A 25,262-nucleotide genomic window follows, 5' to 3' on the forward strand; every position below is an offset into this window, starting at 1 on the left:
CTGGGCGCCGCATCCCATGACAATAATGGGCATTGCCAACTTTTCTTTAGTGCTCTGGATTCTCCATTGTCCCTTTTGCTGCTACGCCGCTAAGAGCCAGTTCCAATCACCCAGGCTTACGGAACTTACCTACGTGGCGTCACGCAGAATGTTGCAGTTGCCAAATGAAAACGGAGCTATCTAAGAAATACCAATCTTCCATCCTCAAAGGAGATGTTCCATTTCAGCTACAGCATTCCCCCTGCGTTGAAGATATTGAATCCGCGATCCAGAATCCAAGGCAGCCCCCGTTCGGCGCGTTACCGCCGCACTCTTGAACAGCTAAAAAAGGCAGGGGAAAAAAGAACAGCAAGAGCAAAACGCATCATGTCCACGGGACTTTTCAGATGCGATACCGCCCCAGGCAAGAAGCAGGCCAAACTCTACGTGAACCTGTCCGTCTCCCTCACGCTCTCCCTCACGCTCTCCCTCACCGTCACCGTCGCGTCCGCCCGGGACGAGCGGCGCGCGAACAGCTCCCTAACGGTCTGCGTCGGACCCGAGACGAAGAAGCGGCCGCCAGACGGATGGGAATGGGCATGGAGATGGGGAGGGTGGAAAGACGACTCGTACCGCCACCGCCAGCGCCACGGAGAAGCTGACGTGGGACCGCCTCTTCCGCCGCGAAGACAAGCGCATCAAAGGAGATATGGTACCGGGCGAGACGTTCGAGATTTCCATGGCCCAGGGGTTTCTGGGCACGCATTGGTGGTGCTGGGGCGATCTGAACGGTGATCTGAAGGGGACGAAGTTGCACATCTGGCACGCGCATCAAGACTACTAGGGCGGAAAGAAGTCCCAGGATCTCGACGAGAGTTGGGTCCTGGGCGAGGATTCCATGCATTTGGACTGGGAGGATGTCACGGACGGCGGAAAAGCGAGTTTTGCTGTCGTCGAGTAGGAGAGTTCGAGGAAGCTGCAAGTTGAACGTTTCCATGTTGGCAACAAACCGTCAAGGATACTGGCACAGATTCGCCAAAGAGGAACTCCCCGGAAGCAAAAGATCGATAAATCTTAATAGTAAAAAGAATTATTGTAACAAGTGAGAAAGGATATGTCTATCTGTTCAGAGGTAGTGGCAGAAAAAAGCAAAAAATGTAACGACGCGAGCAGGATTTGAACCTGCGCTCCCGAAGGAAATAGATACCTAGAATCGGAGATCCAGTTCTAGTCTATCGCATTAGACCACTCTGCCATCGCGCCCTGCACCGGTTCAGGTACCCCAGGTGAATGAATGTGAGAATTGTGCTTATCAGATCTCATATCGAGGAGGGTAACGAGCCTTTGGCTCACGGAGAATGGGTCCTCGTGGGCTGGCTGGGTAAGCCATAGCCAACGTAACGGTAGATCGGAGGGGGCCAGAGCGACTATATCCCACTTCATTCTGCCTTGAAGTTGATTCTCCGAGTGGAATATTTTTCCATGTCGAACTGAGCTGCATAATACCCGGTACCCAAATCAGGGGCTCCGGGCAAAGGTTTTCGGGAAATGTCACGTATGAGGGAGGCAAATGGCATATATAGTGTTTTGAACATTGGTATTCATTAACATTAATGAACTATTGATTAAGTTATAGATTAGCCACCCGCCGCGCGGGACAGGCGTGATTCTTTTCTATCCATTTCCATTCCCACTACTCCCATACACCATCAAGCAAACCCCCACAGAGACACCAATCAACGACACAACCCCATTATTTTACTTCAGCGTAACCCGGAACGTCTTGGCCATGCTAGGCGTCCCGCTCGCCGACAGCGCAAACAGGTAGTAGTACCCCGGCAGCAGCACCCCGCTGTCCTCCGGCAGCTGCAGCGCGTAGCGCCCCTTGCACTGGTGCACCTTGCTCAGCGGCACGCGGCGCTGGTCCGTGTTGATGGAGTGCGTCGCGGAGCCCATGCGGACGAGCACGAACGAGGCCGCGGGCTCGGCGTCGCGGTTCATGGTCAGGCTGAAGGTGCCGCCCACTTTCACGGTTGCGACGGGCAGCTTGGCGATCTCGGGACGCGGGGCTGCGCCGCCGTCGGCGGCGAACAGGTAGGGCGGCGAGAAGATCTGGCCGTCGGCGTGGTCGACGCTGCGGTCGCACTTTTTGGTCGAGGCCTGCGGGTTCGCGACGTAGCACAGGCCGCCGCCGCCGGACCAGACGGTGCCGTCAGCGAGGAGAAGAGACTCGGAGTGGTAGTTGCGGGCGACGGCCTCGGGGGTCATCTTGGCGAAGGTCTTGGTGCTGGGGTTGAAGAGCTCGGGCGTCAGGACGCCGTCGGTGTCGGTGAAGACGTGCGCGGTGGGCTGGCCGCCCGTAATCAGGACGGTGCCGTCGGGCAGGACGACGGCGTTGGAGAAGGCGCGCGCGTAGGCCATGTCGCCGACGCGCTCGACCTGCGCGGGCTGGTCCGGCTCCGTGATGGTGGTGATGTGGGCGTGCTTGTTGGCGGCGCTGTCGTCGTAGTCCTGCGCGCCGCCCGCCGAGAAGATCTTGCCGGGCTCGTACATGACGTTGACGCCGCACATGGCGTCGACGTCGTCGCGGACGGCGGCGGGCTGGACCGAGCCGGCGCCGTTGGTGCCGTACCAGTGCTGCGCCTTGCTGGGGCCGGCCTGGAAGACGGAGCCGTTCTTCCAGCCGTACAGCCAGGCGTGGTTGTCCTCGCGCCAGATGCCCTCGTGGTCGACGGTCAGCATGGGCTGGACGTCGGCGCCCTTGAGCAGGGTCCACTCGTTGGTGGCCGGGTCAAAGACCTCGCCGACCTTGCCGCCGCGGCCGCCCGAGTAGGAGCCGCCGATGGTGAAGACGTTGCCGTTGGACAGAGTCGCCGAGGACTGGTAGCCGCGGGCGATCTTCATGTCGGGGCCCTCGGTGAACTCGTTGGTGGCCGGGTCGTAGAAGCTCGTCTTCTCGGCGTCGGAGCCGCCCGTGATGATGATGCGGCCGTCCTCGAGCGAGCTGATGCCCGGGCAGAACATGTCGTGGTGGGTGTTGGACACGGTCCGCTGGGAGACGGCGCCCGTCTTGAAGTTGTACTCGGCGAACTGGGTGTAGCCGGACGCGCCGCCAAAGTTGGCGGCGCCCCACGAGGAGAAGACGAGCATGCGCGACGGCTCGGGGAACTCGGGCACGATGTAGGCGGCGACGGGGATGATGGGCAGGCGGATCAGGTCCGACCACTTGCCCACCTTGGAGACGTCGTACGTCTTGGGCACGTAGATGACGTCGAACTGGGCGTCCTCGACCCACTCGAGCAGCGTGCCGTCGGTGGTTTGCTTGATGTGGCAGATGCGGTTGGTCTTGTCGTAGACGGCCTTGTCGCAGCCGGCCGTCTCGCTGCAGAGCGTCACGCAGTCCGCCGTGGACGCGCAGTTCTTCACCTGCAGGGCAGACTTGCCCTGCAGGTCGGTATCAGGACATATCTGGTAGTCGTTGCCGCCAATGGCCCTGGCGGTGGTGGCGGTTGGGCACTCGGCGACGTTGAGGCCCTTGACGAGGGCCGAGGCGGCGCCGAACTGAATGCTGAGGCCCGCAGCCTTCTTGATGTTGAACACCATATTAAGAGAGTGAGTGTAGATAGTAGTGGAAAGTTTATAAAGAGAGTCCGGAATATTTCTCAAGAAAAGACAGTAACGTGTTGTTGCGCTGGGGCTGGGGGGCCGAAAGAGTGTATTGCCAACGAGCTAACGATGACAGAACGAACGAGGGAGTGTATGTTTGAAATGAACGAAAGACTACTGCCGTAAGAGAACGGCCAGATTTTGCATGCAGGCTATTAGTGAAGCTTGTGTTGAAGCCAGTAGCATACCCCCCAAAGGAGGAAAAGAAGCAACAAGTCGCAGCGATCGTCCGAAGTCTTATACCGAGCCCAGAGACCAGACGTACCCCCCACGATCGGACGAAGTAAGCTTAAGTTTCACCATTAAGACTTTTTCACGCCAGAGATGCCAGCGCCAACGGCGAGCGCCCCAGGATCATGGAAGACCGTCGCCGTTTTGCCTGACCGGACGAGTGTGCTGTGTTGCAATGCGCGCGGGTACGATCCAGGGTGGGTGCGGGTACACGACTGTCAGGGTCCCCGGCGGCAACGGTTACACAAACAACGGGCGGCCGACTATGCGGCAATGCCATTGGGTGTGCTTGCGCACGTGTGTGTGGCGCCGCCAGAGGGTGGTGGATCGCGATAACGGTAGAGGCGGCTCTGGCCGTTCGGATTTGGCAATACGGGCGCCATTCGGGTGCAGCCGGCGATTCTCAGGTGACTGGGCGGCCATAAAAGCAATAGTATAAAGGCCGATGTCACACTGATAACGAGAAAAGACGCCAGAATGGAAACTGTGAAATGAACAGCTCGGGGATTGGCACCGGCGCTTCCTCCGTCGTCAAGATCGTGAGCAGGGGCGTCGAGCCTCGCGGTGGAGCACTCTGCCCGCCATAGCCTCAACGACGTGGTTTTGAGTGTGGGGAGCCCTAGTAGTAGGGGAATTCTGACCGTTGTCCAGGGGTCCCAGTACCCGCAATCAGTTGATGCTAGCCCCCATTCGTGCCCTGGCGCCTGAATGCTAACGACCTGAAACCTGGGAGAAGAAAAAAACGACCAGCAAAAAAAAAAAAAAAAAAAAAGGGGGGTCCGATCGCATCAAGACCTGTCATTTCAGCAGCAGGCGCCTTCCTTGCGGTTCTATGGTATGCGAGCTGGCAGACCTCCGATGTTTGGTTGATCGGAGAGATGGTGTGATAAGATCGGAAGTAGCTTGCATCCATCATCCCGTCGCGCTGGGTGCAAAGGGGGCGCGTGCGTCTTTTTCTCCCTGTAGGTAGATCTTGGGAATCCGCACGTGGGATGTTGTATCAGCTCGTAACCATACATTAGATCTTCGACAATTGTCGCTTTGACATGTGACCAAACAACCTGGCGGCCATAGGAATGCCGCCCGAAACAGAAAGTGATTCCGTTCCAGAAACCTGCCAGGATCCAGGTATTGCAGGAGAAAAAACAGGCGGCCCATTCACTCGGTGTCCACTGCTTCCATGCTTCTATGCGAGCAGGCCCTACGTAACCCCCGACTGACTCGCACGAGTGGTGTATGTAGTCGTCGTCCACACCGCTACCTACAATGCTACAGCTGCTGCTCCCCGTCCACTGCCCCGTCCATGTCCAGCGCCGAGTACCGACTCCCCCTCGCGGTCGAGTAGTCGAAGCTGCTGTCATCCGACTGCTTGGACGGCCCGCCCACTCCCACATTGTGAACCTTGCTCAGGATATCCTGCACGGCCCAGCTGATGCGCTCGGCCCCAATGCGCGCCCCGACCAGGTTGGGCGCCCCCGGCCCCAGCTGCAGCGCCCCGAGACGCCCGGTCAGGAAAAGGGGCACGTCGTCCCTCCACTGCATCTCGTCCGTGATGCAGGGGAGCCCGCCGCAGCTGGCGACGGGGTACGCAGCCAGCAGGTTTTGCAGGTAGGGCAGGGTCGTGAAGTCGGTCTGCACCCCTGTGGCATAGTATATGTGATCGAATAACGGCGGCAGCCGCGCCTCATCGTGGCCCTGATCCTGTTCCTGTTTTTGGCCCTCCTGATCGGGTGGTCCATCGAGCTCGACCTTCCACGTTTGGGCCGGTTCCTGCCATTGACGCGCGCGCAGGGTCGTGTGCCGGCACAGCGTCAGCCTGCCGCTGGCGGCGTGCTTCTCGACGATCTTGCGGTAGGGCGACGTGATGCTGCCGCCGTTCCTGGCCGCCTGGATCTTCTCCCACCGCTCCTCGTCCGTGTCGGCCGACCAGAAGGCCGCCTGCTCGAAGTTGCGAAACTTGCCCACCCACTCGAGGCCGATGTCGAAGGGCTTCACTTTCAGCTCGCCTCGCACTGTGTGACCCTGGGTTAGCTCCCAAGAAGGCTTGAGGGAGGACTCCTACGATGGTGAGATGGTGGGAAGGATCAACTTACTGATGAGCCAGACTTTCGTGACACCCCTTCTGATTGCCAGATCAGCCAGTTGGGCAGAAGTGAGCCCGCCTCCGACGATCAAGATGTTCGTCGCTTTCTTCGACGCAATCTTCTCTTTTACTCGAGGAGACGGGAATGTTCGGATCTTCATCGCATGGGTTATCGCATCACTCCCTCCGTCGATCGGGCCCGGTATCGTTGGCGCATTCGCCGGCCCGACCGCCAACACCGCCACTCGGGCGTAGCGCGTCGTCTTGTTCGTGCGGATGGTGAAGACCGGCTCATCACGGCACACATGGTCGACGAACCCGTACCGGATATCCAGCACCTCCTCGTGTTGGACGACGTCGCGTCGCAGGCTGTACCGGTCGATGAGGCAGTCGCAATGGGCCGAGAATAGGGGCGTCGAAGGGACAAAGTAGTCGTTGCGGTCGCGCTCGTCAATCGTAGGTTCCGCCCTGGGTCTTGCGGGCGTCAGCCATGGGAATGGCGGAGAAGAATAGTTAGAGACGGGAGAGGGGCGACTCACTGCTTCCGGGCCCTCTCTTTCTTACGCTGGTGCTTGCTCACCTCCTTCCCCACGCAGCCGCAGATCTCCTTGAGCTCCTTGCCCCGGCCGTTCATGTGTGTGTACGACAGCAGCCCATCGCGCTCGGCGGGGTCAATGTGGAAGAACATGGGGCTGCGCAGGTGCGAAATGTCAAAGGTGCGGAAGAGCGTGTGCCACCGCTTCATCCACTCGTCGCCGGTGGCGTCCAGCACCGCCAGGTCGAGCAGCGCGCCCCTGGGTTGGCACTTGCAGTCGGCGGGGCGGACGGCGCCCGTCCGCCAGTTCTTGATGGACATCTTGCGCGAGTGCCGGCGGATCCAGTGGTACCGCTGGTGCTCCTCGTCGGTGAAGGTGGCGGCGGGCATGCGCTCGCTGAGCCGGCTGGCGACCGCGAGGCCGGCGGGGCCGCCGCCGATGATGATGACATCCTTGAGCTCGCTGTTGGCGGTGAATTCGGGAATCATTTTCTTTTTTTGGTAAGAGGACTAGCTAAGTAGGAACTGCTGAAAGTGTGTTCGGAGACCGTTATTGGTGGCTGAGCTCTATGGGGATCTTGATATAGTCGTCTGGGACCAAGGACCTTGAGGGACATGGCTTCTGATGTCAGTGCCATCAAGGTGCCCGTACTCTATGCAAACACCCACAAGTCAACTTGATCAACCATAAGGACCAGAGGTGAATACGTAAGAATTTCATGGGGCTTTTGTTCATTGTCGTTGTTCCATTGGCTGGAGGTAGATAGAGCCTGCGATAATGGCCGATTCTATCCTGTAGGGAGGGACCGAGAAGAAGATCCGTCGTCTTTACTCAAAGTGAGTCGCGACATGGTGAGCGACCGCAGCCTCGTCGCCCTCGAAAGCGCCGCACACCGGGCAGGTCGCAGTGGCAGACACCAGATCGGTTGCGGGATTCGCATTGGAGCCCTCGCCGCCACCACCACCTGGTGCTGCATCAGCGGCAGGCGGCTCGTTGTTGGCCGCCTTGCGTCCCTTCTTCTTCTGCTTCGCCGGCTTGATGTACGCAGCTAGATCGATCTGCTCCGACGGCGGCTCGAAATGGCCATCATAGCGGACGTCCTGGTACTGCGGTCGCTGGCGTCCCTCGTTCCTGATCTGGGGTGCGGACTGAGCCGGCGTTGGGCCACCCAGCGAGACGGCGGCTCCCGTTGAGCCAGACGCCGCAGACCCATCCGCCGGCTTCGGGGCCATACGCTGCACCCGTCCAATGCGACCGTCCGCGAGGCGGACTTTGATGCCGCGATGATGGTCGCCGCGCGTCAAGACATCGCGCACGACGCCCTGGACCTCGCGGCCGGTGCGCTGGTCGGCCTTGAGCACGATACTCACGCTGGCGCCCGGGATGACCTGGGAAGTGGTCGGGACTCTGCTCGCCATGAAGATGACTCTCGCTGACGGAAGTTCCTAGACTTGTTGTTGGGTTTTTCCTTCTTCGGAGAATTCAATCCAAGAATGCCTGGGACAAATTGGTCGACTCTTAAACAAGAATTAAATCCTTCTCAGATGTGAACACAGTCGTCGCAAGCCAATCAGATTTCCAAGTAATTGACCTCGTATATTCACATCCACGATAGGGGCTGCAGTCCCGCGTTTCGTTTTTCTTATGACGGTGGGTTGCGGGCATACACCATCCTGGAGGGGCTGTCAGCGGTCGCTAATGGAGAAAGCGAAAAACGCCACATCCCCGCGCCACCCACTTTGGCATCCAAATGTCCCAACATCGGACCCAATCCAATGTTGCTTTATTAGAGTTGCTCAGTCCAATGGTTCCTCGAAATTCACTGCGAGTACTGCGCAACCCATTTCAAGACAGTTGCATCGGTCGTTGGCTAGATAGGCTGCCTCGAACCTGAATAGAAGTACTATATCGCTGGATCCGATGAGAAATTACGAGTGGAAGCGGTCGCGAGTTCCGAAAAACATTCAGTACGGGCTCTGCATCTTGGATTCAAGTCATGTTTTGAGATATGCGCCCTGTATGTTTGAGTCACCTAGATTAAGGTTCTGTCGCGGCAGGAAAAGGTTTACCAAAGCGTACAGATAGTTTGCGTGACCAGTGTATCGCCTGGAATTCAATATCTAGGTCGCGTAGCATCTATCTATCCTATGTAAGCTCCTTATCATCGTCATGCATGTAGTGGTGCCATACTCATACCCATACCCAACTCGACCCTACACGATGTGGTACACGTAGTAATACCGCGTCTCCGGACTGTACTCCAGAATGACCTCGCGGTCCATCGCGCCCGAGTCCACAACGAACTGCTCCCACAGGTTCATCTCGTAGCACGCCTTGCCCGGCACCGGCGCCAGCGACGCGCACACGTACTGCATGGTCCGGTGCTTCCGCGCCTTCTCCGGGCTGTCGACGTCGCCCGTCATCTCGGGGCAGAGCAGGACGGCTAGTTGGGGCGTGCCTGAGCCGCCAGGAGTGGACGGTTTGAGTCGGATCACCATGCCCGGACGGAGGCGGTGCCGGAAGGGGACGGACGCGGCGTCGGGGTCTGGGTCCCGGCTGTTGGGTTTCGCAGTGCTCTGCGGCGGTGGCCTCTTGGGAGCCGCCTTCGTACTCGGCGTACTCGGCGCCGCAGCAGTTCTAACCGGTGCCGTAGTTGCCGCCGGAGCAGCAGTAGACGAAGGCGGCGTGACGCGAAGAATCTCGGCATACCGCAACGTATTCTTGCTCGGTCCCACATCCGCCAGGCTCGGATTCACGCAAGCAATCACCGCCGTCTTGCAAGCCCGCCCGCCCGCCGGGTCGAAGACGTGCTTGAGCACCTTGGTCAGCGCGCTCTGCCGGAACGGGATGTGCGGCGCCTGCTTCTGTCTTGTCTGCTGTTGTTTCGCCGCCGCCGCCTTCTCCGCGATGGCGTCCGCCTGCGCGCGGCCGCGGATGCAGTCCTTGAGCACGGACAGGCTGATGTTGATCTCGCGCGTCTCGCGCATGCGGTCCGCGCCGTGGACCGCGACGTCGCGCGCGCCCTCGGACCCGGCCAGGTCGACGAGGTAAAGAAAGCCGTCGACCTTGCCGTGCTTGATGCGGATCCGGCAGATGCTGTGCGAGCGCGACGAGTCGTCGTTCTTGAGCGTCGGGGCGGTGCGGCGGAACGCCGTGGCCCGCTCGATGAGGTCCTGCACGTCGGCGTGCGCCTCCACGGTGCACTCGTTGGCGCCCATCAACTGCGTCACGCCCCGGGCGTCCTCCATGATGGACACGGGCTGGCGCTTGTTGAGCAGGTCGAACGCCGCGTTGCCGGCCAGCTCGATGACGGTGATGGACACCTGCTTCTCCGAGTCCGGGTCCACGTCGACCAGAGCATCAACGACCAGCTCCTCCAGCCGGCTCACCGTGAACGTCTTGCCCGAGCCCGTCTGGCCGTAGGCGAAAAGGGTGCCGATCCCGCCGTTCCACGCAAAGGGCACGAGGTGCTTGACGTGCACGTCGAAGATCTCCTCGGTCGTCGTCTCGGGCCCAAACAGCCGGTCGACCTCGTACTTGGCCGACTTGAGCACGGGCTTGCCGCGGGGGTGGTGGTACAGGTCGTGGATGTCGACCACGCCGCTGCTGCCCTCCTCCCCCTCGCCGTCGGAGCGCGGGTACACGGCGCACGGGAAGCCCGAGGCCAGGTCCTCGTCCAATTGGGGCCGGATCCGCGCCGCCACGATCATGTTGGCCTCGGCCAGATCGGCCGCCCGCCCGGCTCTCCGCGCCAGTGGGACGGGCTGGGCCCGTTCGACCAGGGACTCGTACAAGGCCACATTGTCGAGGTAGAATTGGTCCATGGCGGACTACAGCAGCGTCAGTTCGAACCTATCGCCAAGGATTCCAAAAGCAGAAGGCGCTGTCTTGATGTTTCGCAAACAGTATAACAGAACCTGCGGCTTTGCTGATTGCGATGGTTTAGCAGAATGTTCGTTTGAGGGGATATGGGTCTTTTCAATCCAGGTATATATTCTTAAATGTTGTCTCAGGCAGCGACTGAACTCTTTGTTGCTTGTTTTGCTTATGCTGGACGCCTGGCTTCCCTGTGGGTGTGACAGACAAACCCGATCAGGCTAGACTGAGGCCAAGAACGTAGGGAAGGTCCTGCTGACGAGCATCATTCATTATGCGGTTGCGCAGTGGCAACACCTTCACTGCATGCGACGACTATTTTTACCACTCCACAACCTCATTAATGTATGTGCTATTTTGGGTTCTTCGCGAGATCTTTGACTTGCGTTATTGCTTCCGGAAACCTAACGGCTATTTATCAAGTCGATGATTGGGATACCGTCTGCATTCAAGTTAAACCAAGCTCGTCCAATAGCGTCACAGTCGCCTGTGGAGAAGACTTGGCCCACCGTACTGACTGTGAGCCCCTGCTCCGGAATGCCTGTATGCAACCGTTCCTTAACTGCGTGTCGCTAACACCAACCCCCATTCTACAAATTGTGACACCTCAGGTTCAATGCCTGGGCATCATTATGCTGATAAGCCTCTCTTCTCACTCTCGGTGAAGAAAATCACCATCCTCCAGAGCTTCTTCACCAACGCCTCTGCCTCGTCGTCAAGTGCCTAGGATTATGTTAGCAATGATCCTTTCTTGTGACGCGTAGAGCGAATAAGACTCACCTCAGCCAGCTCCTCGACCACCTCAGCAGGCTTGGAGTGTTTCCGAAGATGCTCTTCGACAACTTCGATGAGGAGTTCCTCTTGCACGCCAAGGTACTCCACGAGCTTCTTCTCCACAAACGGCCGGAGCTTGTCACGGATAACAGTCTCGTCCAGGAAGTCCCACTTGACCTCCCATTCCCAGAGACCTTCCTTTTCGCTAGGAATTTCCTGAGCCAACGACCGGACGGCCTGCTCGCGCTCCTCGTCGGACATGCCAGCTGCAGCCATAGGCTCGAACTTGATGGGGACCAGCTGTCGGCGGGTGCTCGAGTCTTCCTCCTCGTCCTCGAGCAAGCCCTCCACCTCGGCAATCGTCTTGCGCTGTGGGGCTGCGCGCTGCGCTTGGGCTCTTTGGGCAGCAGCACCGAGAGACAGCTTGAACGGTTGCGGTGCGGGCATGGCAGCGCGGCTGTCCTCTCTCTGCTGCATCTCCTGGGCCTGGCGCTCAAGGAAGGAGTCGGCCATGCCCCGGGCCTGCTCCTGCTCGGCTGCCTCCTTAGCATGCTCCCGCTCTTCGGCGGCGCGGTCAGCATCGTCCGCCGCAATCTCTCGGGCACGGAACGCGGTGCGGTTGCGGATCCAGGCACTCCGATCGGCGAAGTACTCCTCCTTCTTACGAGTGGCCTCAGCGTCGTCATCGAAATGCTTGAACCTATCAAGTAACTCTTCGCGCTTGCGCGCAATGTTGGCTTCATCAGAGTCGTCGCGGTCCTTCTCGCGCTCCAGCGCGGCGGCCCTGGATCGCTCGCGGTTCAGCCAACGCCGTTCAGCATCCAGATACAGTTTCTCCGTCTCGGCATTCTGTTTGGCAACACGGCGCTTCTCCAACTCGTCGTCACTAGCATCGGTTTCGTCGTCGTCCCGATTCAGGTGCAGGCCACCATTCGTGACACCTCCATTGACAAAGCTGACCGACCGATTGTAGTCCTTGCCCAGGTCCGTCTTTTGGCTCTTGGGTCCGGAAGGAGCTCCGCGAGGGCCCAGGGGAATGTTATTCGAGTTCGAGTTGTTGTTCGGCGGCGGTGATGCCATCCTCGAAGCTCTAGTGCCGTTGGCCCGTTGCCTTTCGAGCGCCTCCAACTCCTCCTCCCGCTTCAGTCGCTCCAGATCGCGCTTGATACTTCGCTCGCGGAAGGCTGCTATTTCCGCTGCCACGGTCTCCCGCATCTCGGCAGGGATGTCGGCCAGCTCGTCCTCTTGAGCCAGGGGGTATGTTGACCACCTCGACGTTCTCGCCACTCTGGCCCGAGGCGTCGCCCATGGCAACGTCTCCGTCTGCATCTGCTCCAGGCTTCGCGGGAGGGTAGAAGAGTTTTCGGACCATTTGTTTCAACGCACCTCTAGCTGCCTCCAACTTGGCATCGGCTTCGCTTCCGCGGTTCTCGTTGTAAGCCTCGAGGTAGTTGACTGAGTTCTCGTCGAGTTTGAACTGAAGCTTGCTCTTGTCGAACTTCTCGTAGGTCTCGTCGTCTTCGTCTGCCGGGGCTTCGCCTGAGGGCGCCTGTTTCTTGGTGGGTATATGTATCTCCTTCAGAAGTTCTGAGGCTACCCACAGTGATTCGGCATCCTCAAACTGCGCAAACCCAAACGTCATATCTTTGCCATGGGCGTCGGTCGCCCTGTCCCATTTTCGTAGGTTGCCGGCCAGTTTGAGCATCTGCTCGATGCCGTCGTTGCCGCCCACGCCGTCCGTGATTCCCTGTACGAACATGGTGCGGATCAGTTCCTCCTTGGTCGGGGGAATGAGCGCCTGCATATTATCGCGGATCGCTTGTCGTGTCTGGTCCAAGCCGCCTCGTTCCATACCAACCCCGGGTCTATTCGGGCCGCCGGAGGACATGGGAGCTTCGCTGTCTCTGCGACTAGGCAGACCCGGCGTCGTGGGCTTCGCAGGCAATGTTCCGAGGCGAATGACGGGGGCATTGAAGTTTATGTTTGGCATATTGGGAGGGGCCTGGAAACTGGTAGGCAAGCCGCTGGGTCGATTAGCTTGGTTGATGTTTGGCTGCTGAATGCCAGGGGGCGCGGTGCCTGGAGCAGACATGCCTGGAGGAGGTCCTACATGCATTCAAGTCAGTACACGTGAGGTCTGCTGGGGATGTTGGACCTGTCCTTACCTAGACCAGGAGCAGATGACATGCCTGGAGGGGCGCCATTTGCACCAGGGTAGGAGTTGTATGTCGGAGGAGGCCCGAAGCCAGGCACTGAAGACAGAAGCGAGCGCATTAGTTGACATCCATGAGGTCGCAGCCACTGAAGGCGACGAGGCGCAGGTAGCAGCAGGGCTGGCGCAAGAACAGGAACACTTACCTCCTCCGTACGGGTTGTAGGACATGCTGTTGGTGTTCCAGCTGTCGCTGCTGCTCGGTAATCCGTAATGCTGAGTGCGAATTTGCAAGCGTCGCCGATGTGTTATCACGGTACCGTGCTATATTGTTGTTGGTGGTGGTGCAACAGGGCGTGGTGATGTTGGTCGACGGTGTTTTGCTATCGACAAGAATGAAAGCTGCAAACTGCTTTGCATCCAGCATCCAGTCGGCGGCCAACCTTGGAGTTTAAGATTTGGGTAGAGTACAGGCAGCGGCTGTATCCATAATTGTTTGGCCTTGCACGCTCTGAACTCAACTAAACTTGGGTCTGCACGGTTGCACGGTTGGTTGGTAGTGGACGCGACCAGGCGACTTTGAGCATTGAAGCCTGCCTGCAAGCCTCTTTGGTGGAGTCGTTGGGTGGGGTTGGCAGCTTCTCCCGCCTGCCCGCATTGTCCAATTGATCGGCTGTGTGGCTGCTGCTGCAATTGACAGGGAAAGTGACAAGGCCGGAAGTCGGAATGATCCAGGGCCGACCAAAAGTTGGACAATCGCAACAAGATACCTACAGCGAGGTGAGCCCAGCAGACAACTCGAGGCTCTTTGCGATTGCGACAATTGGTTTGCCTGCTGCACCTTTGTACTCGACCTGGATCTGCTAGGATGTAAGTTTGGTTCCAGCATCACGTTTGGCTTGAAGCAAGAACTCATATGTATCCCAGGGCGGCCGAATTGAGCCGTGTCGCCAATGCGGCCATGCGATCTGCCTCGTCGGTACGAGCCACCTCTTCAACACTTCGCCTGACGTCTTCTCCCGCACGAGCTTCGCATGGAAACATCACGGCGTCCCTCCGAGCCTTGAGCATCAACGGCTGCCAGATGCGCACAAAGCGGCACTACGCCGACTGGGCCTCGCCATCTCGCCCCTCGAGGCCTGCCGAGGAGGAAAACATCGTGAAGCCGACCGGCCCCTCTTCTTCGACGAGCTCTTCTTCTTCTTCTGCCGACGGCTCCGCACCCCGCTCGCCCCTCTCCGCGTTCAGGAACCGCAACAGCGGCCGCATATTCGACGCCCCGGACCCCGACTTCACGGTGCCCGGTCTCGGCCGCTACGGCCTCGACAGCTCGATCGACGCGACCGATTTCAGCGCCTTCAAGCCCGGCGACTTCAATAAGCGGGGGACCCCCGACGAGCTCGCCGCCATGGCCGCCAAGAAGCCCGTCGTCCGCTGCGTCGCGCGCACCGGACGCACCCAGTACGTCTCCAAGGGCGCCGACGTCGGGCGCGCCTTCAAGATGCTCGAGATGCAGTGCACCTCCAACCGGGTGCGGGCCGACTTCCAGAAGCAACGGTACCACGAGCGAAACGGTCTCAAGCGCAAGCGACTCGCTAGCGAGCGGTGGCAGAAACGATTCAAGGGCGGGTTCAAGGCTACGTGCAAGCGAGTGTCGGAACTGCGAAGACAAGGCTGGTAACGCCCTGGGGATGTGCTTGGGGGCCGCACAGGGCTTTCGGCGGCATCAAATGGATGTACAATACAATGGCACAAGTCTGAATCAGCCTCGAAAGGCTGAGCGGGCCATGTCCATATATGACTTGTGTAAAAGAATAGAATATTGAACCAACACGTGCTGACAAGGGATATACCAACTTAGGCGAGACGTGATATTTGCATCAGGCTTGGTCGTTCTTTCCAAGGCGTGATGTGTACAGGAGTATTTGCATTAACTATCCTCCCAAGGAATATGGCAACGGAAAGCATTTCGACCTGCTATTAATCCAAGAAAACCCACGGGTGGCAATGGTAGACTGTTCAAGCAGAAACCAGTCCCCCATCACCAATCACTGCCTCAAACAAGAAATCAGTTCCCGGAATTCTTTACAGAGGCACATAGGGACCACCTTGCCTTTTTATAGCTCACCACGACAACTGTGAATATTATTGATATTGCATATAGAAAGAGCAGGTGATAAGGGGTGACAGGATACTCCACTAAACGATCTCCTTTCGTCAATTCCCATCCCATCCGACCACACGCACCTTCAAATTCGGGTGTATGACAGTCCAACCACCATCGCATTCAGCCACATTGACAATTGCACAAGACCCAGCCCCGGTACCGCAACAGCAACATGAACACCAGAGAGAGGATCTGCAGCCTGACCCAGGGATTTGAAATATGCCATAATCATACAAATTGGGGCGACCAGAGGTTATTACGCAAATAACAGAAGCTATCCGAAGCTTCAATCTGCTATTGAAGAAGGAGGAAACCAATATAGTTCAGCTGGACCACGGTGTTTAGTCATAAAAAGATAAGGTAAAGGAGCTCGAGAAGGACCAGCGTGTTTTGGCTACAGAGCGAACTAACCTACGGGTCTCAAAACAGGCGTATGCCGATAAAGAGAAATAATCTGACAAGAGCATTGGGACTATCAGGAGGTTGCTGTAAGACCTCCCGTCGCATTGCGATCGCCTCCCTTCGTATACGGGGACCTAGTCAAGAAGACCCAATATGTCGCTACATTATACCAAATTCATAAAGGACACCATTAACGACACCAAGAACCAGACTGGTGTAGGCGTGGCTGTGGCCAAATTGGCCTCAGTCAGCCCGGGCGTAACTTCCAGTCACTTAAGGAAAGGGTATCAAAAAGCGCTCAGGGTCAGGCGAAGGATTTCAAGGAGTAATGGACGAAAATCACAGAGTTCATCAACTCGTTCTTCCATAACGACAGATACCCAGGGCTCAAGTAGATCAGGGCCAGGGTGCCGGATCTCTAGCCTAAAGGGGCTAGCCGAACACAAGAAACCGCGGACTGGAAAAAGACGTCGTGGCAAGAAGACGTCTCAAATATACAGAAGGGCGTCTCGATAATGGAGTGCATTCGCTTCTAATGTGCGTGTCGGGAAGCTGTAGGCGATGAATTAACTAGCGCGTCTGGCTGGACTGGAATAACCAGAGGATATATCTACAATGGTGCCTGATTAGCAGTGCAAGGTGGCCTCCGGTTTCTAGAGTAGACCAGCGGAAGCAGGGGGTTCGGGGCCAGGGGGTCGTCGAGCTTCTCCACGCCGACGCCGACGTCGTAGTGGTATCTGTCACAGCCGCTTGCGAACAGGCTGGTTGAGAGCATGCTTGCCAGGTCGGACCCCATGCGCAGCGCGCGGCAGACGTTAACGACAAAGTACACGAGGTATTCCAGGATGCCCTGCCCCCTGTAGACCGAGTCCTCCTCGTGCATCTCGGAGCACCAGTTGAGGAAGGCCCACTTGAGCATCCTTAGCGGCAGGCGGTCGCCCGGATAGACGCGGCGAACGTCTTCGAGGTGCTGCTCCACGTCGGCGGGCACGTCGTAGCTGGCGTAGATTTTGGGGATGTAGGGCTGGTGGTGCTCGTGGCCGGCAAGGTGGATGGGGGTGGAAGCATCGCTGCCGTACGCGGCGAGGAAGCCTTCCAAGTTGGGCAGGGGTCGGTGGTAGGCCTGTCCGCCCTCGGTCTTGGTCTCGTTCGTCGATGCCAGAGGGAGGAGATGCGCGCACGAGGGTTGCGAAGGAGGATGAAGCTGAGACGCAGAGAGTGGAAGTTGGAGGCCGGAGCAAGGAATAAGGTCGTTCGTTCAAGGTTGGTATGTAAGTACGTACGTAACTACACTACCTAGGCAGGCGCCAAGTATCCGCACCTTCCTTATTATATGAATTGACTGTTTTCGGTGGATACTTATTTACTTACTTCCTGGGTAAATACTCGCTTTGAGAACCTACCTACCTACCTACCTACCTACCTACCTACCTACTTATTGATGATTGGCCTGCCCTAGACAAGAGACGGGATACGTAGATGGATCATCTCAGCAAGTCGCGGGTTTAATTGGTTCGCCTTTTGGTGCGACTCATGCCCGGTAGCTCGGCCAAAACGCCCTGTCGCGGCGGACAAGAAACATCAAATTGCATTTGGCGTGGCGTGATAGCGTCCTGGGAGCTATCCAGAGCGGGTAATAGGATCTGGCTCCTGTTGGTTGGCGGCATCTACCATTTTCGGGTCAACTGTTTGCCTACCTGGTATAGTAGCTCAAGGGGAAGCGAAGCAGTTTCCGTTCTCCTCAATTGCAGCACAGCGAACACCATCTACTCATTTTTAAACGCCCGAAAAGGGGACGACGACGGATAATCCAAATGTTGGCGCTGCTACAGATAGATTGTAACTAATAACGGCGCGTCTGGCTAATGCCCCTTCGCGGATGCCAGCCTACTTAGCTACCCTGACGACGTACGTCCTGGCCCGCCGGCCCTTGGAGCAACGCCAGCCGCTCGCCATGCAGATCTAAATGGTCGAGGGAGTCGCCCATACGTCGTGGTTCATAAGACACGCTCCTCTCGATAGACCCGAACTGCGAGGACCGCACTTGGCACATGCTCCATAGGATAAGGGAAATAGTATAATACGGCTGGTTTCCCGTGGCTGGGGCACATGGCCGATGGTCGTATGCGGGTAGATGGGCTGAGGGCCTCGTCTACGACGGTGATTGATTGCTAGGTTAGCTGGCATAGGCCAGCCTGGATGCGATATCCCAGCATGCAATCTGTGCATATTGGGATCTGTTCAATTCAAGTCCTGCCCTGTCGTATTGGTACCATCACGTACTCGGAAATTATAAAGAAGAGGAAGGGGGGGGTAAAAGAGAAAAAAAAGAAAGAAAAAGAAAAACGAGCTTATATAGACCCGCGCTGGACGGGTTTAATCGAAGTAACATAGTGCTTCTTTTTTAATTAAGGTATTAAACGGTTAAATAAAAGTGATATTATAATAATAAGTTAAAAACCGGTTAAATTTACCCTTTAATAGTTAATTTTAATTGCTTTTTACTTTATTAATAAAATTAATTTACTTTTATTATTAACTTCTATTATAGTTAAGTTTTAAGTTAACCTTTAAATTAATCTTTAAATTAAAATTAACGAACCGGTTAAAATTAATATATAATTTAAATTTTACGTTATTTAAAAGGAATTAATATTAACGTGGTTTACCACTACGCGACGTATATTACTTAGCGACGCACCTTTTTTATTTCTCGACCTTTTTATATAAATTAATTTAACCATAACGCTTAAAATTAATTAAAACTACTCGCTATTCGATTCCTCGCTTAATTTTATATCTTTTTTATATGTTCGCGTATTATAACCTATTTCGCCGTAAACACTACAGCGCTTTCCACTAGTTACCTTTCGTTTCGACGAACCCTTATTTTCATTTTTATCGGGCGCTAAACGCTTTTTTTTTACCTTTTTATTTTATAACTATTAAAATTCCTTAATAGTAAAAGCTTTTTTAAACTAAACTCGCGATTTTTTAACTCTCCGGCGTTTAAAAAGTGTTAAATTAGCCTCCTTTAATATATATATCTTATCGCGTATAAAAGTTATTTTATAAGCTATTTTAATTATACTTTTGGCTATTTAATTTACCGTATCTAAAATTAGCGTTAAAAAGCTTTTTTAATAAATAAATACCCTCTTTTTAATATAAATAAAGTACTTAGTTATTTATTAAAGGTTAAACGGCGTTTAAAGGTCGTAGGTATTAACTATCCTTAAACGGGATAAATTAAATATAAACGTCCGGAGACGTATATTTAGCTTATTAATTACTTTATTAAAGTTATAAGGTATTAAACTAAATACGTTAAATCCAAATTTAATATTAACTTCTATAAAAATAGTAAAATACGCGGCTTTAAAAACGATAAAAAACTCGAGTTTAATAATATAGTTTATAAAAGCTTTAATAAATAACTCGATTTTTTTCGAATAAACACGCTTTAAAAACAAATAAAGTACTATATTAAAAAGTTAGAGTAAGTGTAATAAATAAGGAGGTATATTAATAGTAATAATATCGTTATTTTAGTAATATACCTCGAATTCGGCCGAAATATAACTCTCGTAGCCGTTAAAAATTAAAAGGCGGTAGCGACCTTTCGTTTATAATTTAATATATTTATCGAAGTGTTCAATTTAATTTAAGCCTATTTCGTTATTAATTTAATTATTAGAAATCGGCTTAATTACTTAATTACCTAGTAAATCGGTTTCGCGAGATTAGTTCGCGAAGTAATATTAGCCTTAAACGATTAAAAACGGCGGAATATACTAGCCCTACGAATTAATGTATTTAATCGCCGTTATTTATTTTTAATTATTAAACTAAACCGATTTCGCTTTTTTACGCTGCTCGGCGCGTATTACGATAAGTATTAACCCGATTATACTTATTATAAAGTCGGTCTCGTCGAAATTCTAGATATTTTCGTTAACGATCCCGTATTTCGCCTTTATATTCGCGATTAATATAAACCAGGTAAAAATAACTTTAAAATCTTCGTAAAAAGCCTTTTAATAATCGTACCGACGATTTATTTTAATTTTTAAATCTAGGTTACGGTCGATAAAACGTTTAACCTAGTGTTTACCGACGCGGTCGCCGCCGCGCGACGCGGTAAGGAAATTAGCTATATTTTTTATATTAACGAAATCGGGAAGCATTCCTCGAATATTTAAATTAATTATATATTTACGAAGTACCTCTTTTTTAATTAAATTTATTTTACGTCGTTTCGGTCGGATTTCGCGTTTTAAAGTTCGGCCGTAAATTCGATAGCGTAAAATTAATTCGGGTATATTATAAGCTTTTATTACTGCTTTTTAACTTATTTAATTCGGTTCGTTTCGTATCGCTTAAATTATTAAAACTATCCGATCTTTTTAGGATTAATTAAGCATTATAGTTATAAAAGTATTACGCGTTAAAGTTTAATTATATTAAAATTAAATTAAGGTGCGTCGCCAAGTGATATGCGTCGCGTAGTGGTAAACCACGTTAATTATATATAATTAATATATTTTTATAATAATAGCTTAGTTTAATAATAATAGCTTAATTTAATAACGATAGCTTAATTTAATAATAATAGCTTAATTTAATAATAAGGGTATATTATTACTTTTTAAGGGCGTATAAATTAATATGTAAAAGGTATAATTAAAGTAAAAAATAGTAAAAAATCATTGTTTTTAACTTATTATTATAGTGTCGCCTCTGTTCAGCTGTCCATGGCCTCGTTATGCCTCGGGCCAGAACATAGAGCCGCTGGCAAAAGAATGCGCCATACTAACTCTAGTATGGTCTTCCCAGATCTACGCCCTCTAAAACGGCTTTCCGTATATGTGAGATTGTTAAATAGTTGGGCGGCGGTCAGGACCTCTCGTGGCATGGACAAGCCATCAGAAGCAACCCTATGTAGGCGATGCGGACGAAATAACCAAAGCATACTCCTCGCCATCTCCCGCCACACCGGTTTCTGCTCGCACGCCATGCCGCGATGGGCTTCACGGAGGTTCGACCGAACTGCACATGACTTGCCTGCTACATGCGCAAGCAACGACAAAGCATCGCTTTGACGTTTGAACATTGCCGCTATTATCCAGGGCCGTCTCTGCCCCGGCCGATCGGACTCGCAGCCATAGGACGGCCCCCTTGGAACCTCGAGCGCATCTACCTGCTTGTCGACGTGTACGACTGGGCGCCCGAGGGCAAGCTGTCGGGCCCGTGGTGGGACCCCATCAACAAACTTTGGAGTAAGTACTCTCGCCCCTGCAGCGGTATCGGCGTACATGTGTGTGCTAGCGTGGCCGGCGCGACAGGCGAGTGAGCCAAGATTCCCAAGGCCCGAGACAGGGATTCGGTCTACTACGAGGTGGACATTTCCCTCGCGCGGGACCTGCACCTCCAGGACGTCGTGGAGCTCAAGGAAGGCTGGGACCGCCTGATGGAGGTATTCTACGTCTGCCAGTACGAGATGCGCATCCAGATGAACATCTAAGCGGCGAGTCAGGAGAGACCTGCAGTTGTCGGAGTATGTTATGTATATAGTTATGTTTAAGTGATGGGCAGAAATAGCCCCCTCCCTCCGCAACCAACCAACCAACCTGGGAACCGAACATTCAACTTTCCGCAAGCGGTATCTCAAGTACATTGTACATGCACTTAGCCGAACCTACCTACCACTGACAGGTACGTACCTCCGGCCACCGTTCCGGCCCCACATTACTCCCGAATTCCCATCAACAGCCCTTACCTAACACTTCAATGTCCCTTTGGCCTTAGAATATTTTCCTGCCTCACACTCTATTCACATGCCTGCCTTTTGATTGAATTGAATTGAATTTTTTTTCTTTCCATTCTTCCTCTTGGTTGCTTGCATTCAATTCAAGGCCCCCAATTTCACTATTTAATCTCCCATCTCGGAGCCTTCAGAATTCTTTTCCTTCCTCCCCAACACCTATCACCACACCACCACACCACCACACCAACACACCCGGCCGCTTGTGCGACACCGCTCTCCATCATCTCGTACGAATGACGCACTCCGTGGCGCAGATCTCGCCAGTTCCATCTCGCGTACCGCACTCTCCCGTTACACATCACCTCCTCGACGTAAGGACCCCCGACCACCACACGCTTGCTTCGTGGGACACACAGCTGACATGCGGAACTTTTAGTGACTGTGACGCTCGCCATGGCGGCCACGACGCCTGCGCCGGAACCATGGCGACTGATGGCCGCGAGCGTGCCCCGCGCCACTCTGCTCGGAATACACGGCAATGGACACCGCCTACAACCCCATCACCGAATACATCAAGGCTAAACACTATGCCATGGCCGTGGGGTATACCAGGAACTGCAAGCATGTCGTGTTTGCCTTGTCGGCCTCGCCCGTCCCGGCCAGCAACGCGCCCAAGGACGGATTTCCCATACACATCTACTACGGCGGGCAAGCCCAGGATCTTCCCAACTACATCCCTCTATGGCAGTACTGTGACAAGAGAGTCGCCGCGCGAGTCGTTAATTTAGTGAGCGCGGCCCACGCTGCAAATCATGCACCGTGGACCAAGAAGAACACGAAGGCCCACGGCACCAGTGACATAAAGGGGGGTGGAGAGAGTCCTCCGGGGCGAACATCTTCCCCGACATAGAGGGCTTCATACCAAGCTGCCGTGCCGTCGACGACGCAGTCTAGGAGAATGCGACTGACGTGAAGGAACCAGCTGACCTCAGCCAGCTGGAAGCGGTTGTGAAGGCTGAGCTCACTGGCCTCGCGCCTCCTGTCAAGGCCAAGCTGATGCCCGGCGACATCACTTGCTTCCCCCAGCGACCTATTAAGCGAAAGGAGGCACTCACCGAAGCCGACAAGCGCGCGATCACCGCGACTGACAAGCACCTTGGACGTCTTCAGGGTTACTTGTATCACAAACACACGAAGCCCGCCCACACCGTCGGCGAGAGGTTCCCGCGCAGCGCTGATCTCATGTACAAGACCATTGTGCATATCGATCATTGCGCCTGGGCCCACCTGCCCCACGACAAGTCCATTGCAACCCTGGCGAACCGGGGTAACTTGAAGTCCGAGCTGAATCAAGACTACCCTTCGGCCACCATCACCTATCCGGAGACGCGCGGCGACCACTGGCTTGTAGGATTTTGCGAGGTCGACCACTCGGGCGTCGTCGTCGTGCCCCCAGGCAGCCCCCGGTGGCGGAGGCAGAGGCGGCACCAAGGAGGAGCAGATCGTCGCCTTGGAGGACGAGGTGGTCTGTCTCGACAAGGCCATCAACGACCTCGAGAGCCGCGCGACCGAAGCTGTGAAGAAGGTCCCGTTTTATACGGAGAAGCGCAACAAGAACACCCCTGGCCATGCGGACGCACTACCCGACGATGACATAGATGATGCGTTGGTCTCGCATTATACCAAGCAGATCAATAACGCCCACACAAAACAGGCAGATTATGAACAACAAGCCGCCACCAAGCGTCTCGAGCGTAACGAGAAGCAGAAGCAGATCGCCACGCTGCAGGCCGAGCTGGACAAGCAAAAGAAGAAGAAGGACGAGAAGTCGAAGATCCCGAATCACTCGGTCCACGTTTCGGACGTCTTGGTCGAAGCCGACGTCGCCGCCATCCTGGGCAAGTTTAGCGATAAGAGACTGACCGATAATTTTACCCCTCGAATTACTTATGATTATTTCATTATTAACGTCTTCGAAACTGGCTAAGAAATTCTTAGTTTTTTGAGGAAATGAAATCTGTTTTACTCTAGTTCTATTCTAGTTTTCGAAATTTGAAATCTGCTTTATCGAAGTTCGGGAAAAGAGTATCTTTAGTTTTTGTGATTCGGTTGCTTTCGAAGCTTCGGTTTTTTTTTTTTTTTTTTTTTTTTTTTTTGGAATCCTTGGGCTTTGGGGTACTTTCGTCCACGCGTCTGGCGAGGTTCTCATACTCGCCAGCCAATATGCCGTATGACTCGGGGGGCAGGCTCTCCCAGTCGTTTAGGGGCTTTGCTCGACGCTTCGTGGGCTTTGAATTGAAATCTGGCTTCACCGGCACCTCGGCATCCGACGAGGAATCCCCGTCCTCATCGAATATCTTTGCTGAGACCTCCTCGTCGTCGTCCTCGTCGTATGATGGCCCCGATATCACCGCGTTGGCCTTCCCGATTACCACTTCGAGCCTTCGAGGACAGGGTGTAACCGTTTCCTTTAACAGGTAAAAACAATGGCCCATGAAAGCGTCGGGATTGAGGGCGTTATTATGGTATGATCGAATAGCAGGGGTATACGATAATAATGGGTTTTTGGCGAATTCAGCCTTTCGTGTCTCCGTGTTTGGGGTGGCCTCGATCAAGGCTATCCGCCTTAGGTTGTAGTCAGCGACCTGTCGCATGTCCTCGATGGACGGGTCGCTTCTGTTCTGGACGGCAATTACTATCTGCGCAGTTGCGGGTATCCCCAGGTACTTAGTCGGCCGTAGGTCCATCCGTCGTCTCTTGTTGACCCGGTCTTCGTTGTCGCACTCTGCGACATTGTCCTAGGTCCTCTTTCTGAATGCGTCGGGGCCACTATTGTCCTTGCCTGCCTCGCCCTGCTTCGAGGTGACCACTGCGGGGGGTGCTGTTTGGGGTCGGGCCTGGGGTGCTGCTATTGCAAAAGGAGCTGGTATGTCTTTGACATTGCCTCCAAGGCTCAGATAGCGTGTTTTGTAAGGGACAGCTGTCTCGAGTCACATATCCATTCTCGCCTTGCTGTCTCCTACGAGGACTTGATCGGCAAACTCCATCAATACCTGATGATCGTCGACCTTTTTCTTATAGGTCGTCCCTAAGCTCAACAGTTGCGCTAGGCAGACTTCTTTCGACCCCGTGGTTGGCGGAAGCTGCTGAGAAATTCTGGGAGCCTCAATTGCGTTGAGATCCTTGGGGCCCTTGGGGTTCGACGTACCCTCGTGCTTCTTTGCACGCCTAGGCTTTGGGGTAGGCCTGGACGATGACCGATTATTCAGGTCGTCTTCACCGATCGACCAACTTCCCTGTCTGCTGACAAAATCCAAGACTTCTGGGATATAGGTAGGTATAGTCGTGCCATAGGTCCACTGTGTTGCGTTGTAGACCGCAGCCTTGTGCTCACTAGCCAAGGCACGCATACGCTCATCATCAGGGACCTTCTTAAACACCTCGAGTGGCACCTCGAGGTCTCCGGCCCTCATAGAGATGGGAAGCACGACCGCGTGCCTCAGTACTGCCCTATGTATGGACTGGCCTACGCCGTGGCGTCCGACATTGCCAATGAGGTCGATTGCGGATTTGATGGCCTCCTCTCGGGGGATTTTGACTTCGTGCTTCATCTTCAGGTACTATTCGAG

At 54.3% G+C, this 25,262-nt stretch overlaps 12 protein-coding genes across 12 annotated transcripts; 4 read left to right on the forward strand and 8 right to left on the reverse strand.

The window, feature by feature from the left end:
* Positions 1-475: 475 nt before the first annotated feature.
* On the reverse strand, positions 476-976 carry PG986_006417 (uncharacterized protein; the record flags this gene model as incomplete). Its single annotated transcript, XM_066842639.1, has 1 exon — positions 476-976. The coding sequence occupies one exon, from the start codon at positions 974-976 to the stop codon at positions 476-478; it is 501 nt and encodes a 166-aa protein (XP_066702501.1).
* A 761-nt stretch (positions 977-1,737) lies between these two features.
* On the reverse strand, positions 1,738-3,582 carry PG986_006418 (uncharacterized protein; the record flags this gene model as incomplete). Its single annotated transcript, XM_066842640.1, has 1 exon — positions 1,738-3,582. The coding sequence occupies one exon, from the start codon at positions 3,580-3,582 to the stop codon at positions 1,738-1,740; it is 1,845 nt and encodes a 614-aa protein (XP_066702502.1).
* Positions 3,583-5,145: 1,563 nt separating this feature from the next.
* Positions 5,146-6,983, reverse strand: PG986_006419 (uncharacterized protein; the record flags this gene model as incomplete). Its single annotated transcript, XM_066842641.1, has 3 exons — positions 5,146-5,888; positions 5,970-6,433; positions 6,499-6,983. The coding sequence occupies 3 exons, from the start codon at positions 6,981-6,983 to the stop codon at positions 5,146-5,148; spliced, it is 1,692 nt and encodes a 563-aa protein (XP_066702503.1).
* A 339-nt stretch (positions 6,984-7,322) lies between these two features.
* PG986_006420 (uncharacterized protein) lies at positions 7,323-7,913 on the reverse strand (the record flags this gene model as incomplete). Its single annotated transcript, XM_066842642.1, has 1 exon — positions 7,323-7,913. One exon carries the CDS (start codon positions 7,911-7,913, stop codon positions 7,323-7,325), a length of 591 nt encoding a protein of 196 aa, XP_066702504.1.
* A 795-nt stretch (positions 7,914-8,708) lies between these two features.
* Positions 8,709-10,319, reverse strand: PG986_006421 (uncharacterized protein; the record flags this gene model as incomplete). Its single annotated transcript, XM_066842643.1, has 1 exon — positions 8,709-10,319. The coding sequence occupies one exon, from the start codon at positions 10,317-10,319 to the stop codon at positions 8,709-8,711; it is 1,611 nt and encodes a 536-aa protein (XP_066702505.1).
* A 682-nt stretch (positions 10,320-11,001) lies between these two features.
* Positions 11,002-13,528, reverse strand: PG986_006422 (uncharacterized protein; the record flags this gene model as incomplete). The annotated part of the gene is made up of 5 exons (XM_066842644.1): positions 11,002-11,094; positions 11,152-12,387; positions 12,413-13,251; positions 13,311-13,397; positions 13,504-13,528. The coding sequence occupies 5 exons, from the start codon at positions 13,526-13,528 to the stop codon at positions 11,002-11,004; spliced, it is 2,280 nt and encodes a 759-aa protein (XP_066702506.1).
* Positions 13,529-14,213: 685 nt separating this feature from the next.
* Positions 14,214-14,978, forward strand: PG986_006423 (mitochondrial 37S ribosomal protein bS21m; the record flags this gene model as incomplete). Its single annotated transcript, XM_066842645.1, has 1 exon — positions 14,214-14,978. One exon carries the CDS (start codon positions 14,214-14,216, stop codon positions 14,976-14,978), a length of 765 nt encoding a protein of 254 aa, XP_066702507.1.
* A 1,498-nt stretch (positions 14,979-16,476) lies between these two features.
* On the reverse strand, positions 16,477-17,853 carry PG986_006424 (uncharacterized protein; the record flags this gene model as incomplete). Its single annotated transcript, XM_066842646.1, has 2 exons — positions 16,477-17,070; positions 17,779-17,853. The coding sequence occupies 2 exons, from the start codon at positions 17,851-17,853 to the stop codon at positions 16,477-16,479; spliced, it is 669 nt and encodes a 222-aa protein (XP_066702508.1).
* Positions 17,854-20,937: 3,084 nt separating this feature from the next.
* On the forward strand, positions 20,938-21,390 carry PG986_006425 (uncharacterized protein; the record flags this gene model as incomplete). The annotated part of the gene is made up of 2 exons (XM_066842647.1): positions 20,938-21,145; positions 21,221-21,390. 2 exons carry the CDS (start codon positions 20,938-20,940, stop codon positions 21,388-21,390), a joined length of 378 nt encoding a protein of 125 aa, XP_066702509.1.
* Positions 21,391-22,171: 781 nt separating this feature from the next.
* Positions 22,172-23,620, forward strand: PG986_006426 (uncharacterized protein; the record flags this gene model as incomplete). Its single annotated transcript, XM_066842648.1, has 3 exons — positions 22,172-22,502; positions 22,616-23,040; positions 23,090-23,620. 3 exons carry the CDS (start codon positions 22,172-22,174, stop codon positions 23,618-23,620), a joined length of 1,287 nt encoding a protein of 428 aa, XP_066702510.1.
* A 236-nt stretch (positions 23,621-23,856) lies between these two features.
* Positions 23,857-24,114, forward strand: PG986_006427 (uncharacterized protein; the record flags this gene model as incomplete). Its single annotated transcript, XM_066842649.1, has 1 exon — positions 23,857-24,114. The coding sequence occupies one exon, from the start codon at positions 23,857-23,859 to the stop codon at positions 24,112-24,114; it is 258 nt and encodes an 85-aa protein (XP_066702511.1).
* Positions 24,115-24,623: 509 nt separating this feature from the next.
* PG986_006428 (uncharacterized protein) lies at positions 24,624-25,244 on the reverse strand (the record flags this gene model as incomplete). The annotated part of the gene is made up of 1 exon (XM_066842650.1): positions 24,624-25,244. One exon carries the CDS (start codon positions 25,242-25,244, stop codon positions 24,624-24,626), a length of 621 nt encoding a protein of 206 aa, XP_066702512.1.
* Between the last annotated feature and the right edge of the window lie 18 nt (positions 25,245-25,262).

Source organism: Apiospora aurea (genome assembly GCF_038362705.1).
Source record: "Apiospora aurea strain CBS 24483 chromosome Unknown utg000004l_segment0_segment0, whole genome shotgun sequence".
Classification (NCBI taxonomy): domain Eukaryota; kingdom Fungi; phylum Ascomycota; class Sordariomycetes; order Amphisphaeriales; family Apiosporaceae; genus Apiospora; species Apiospora aurea.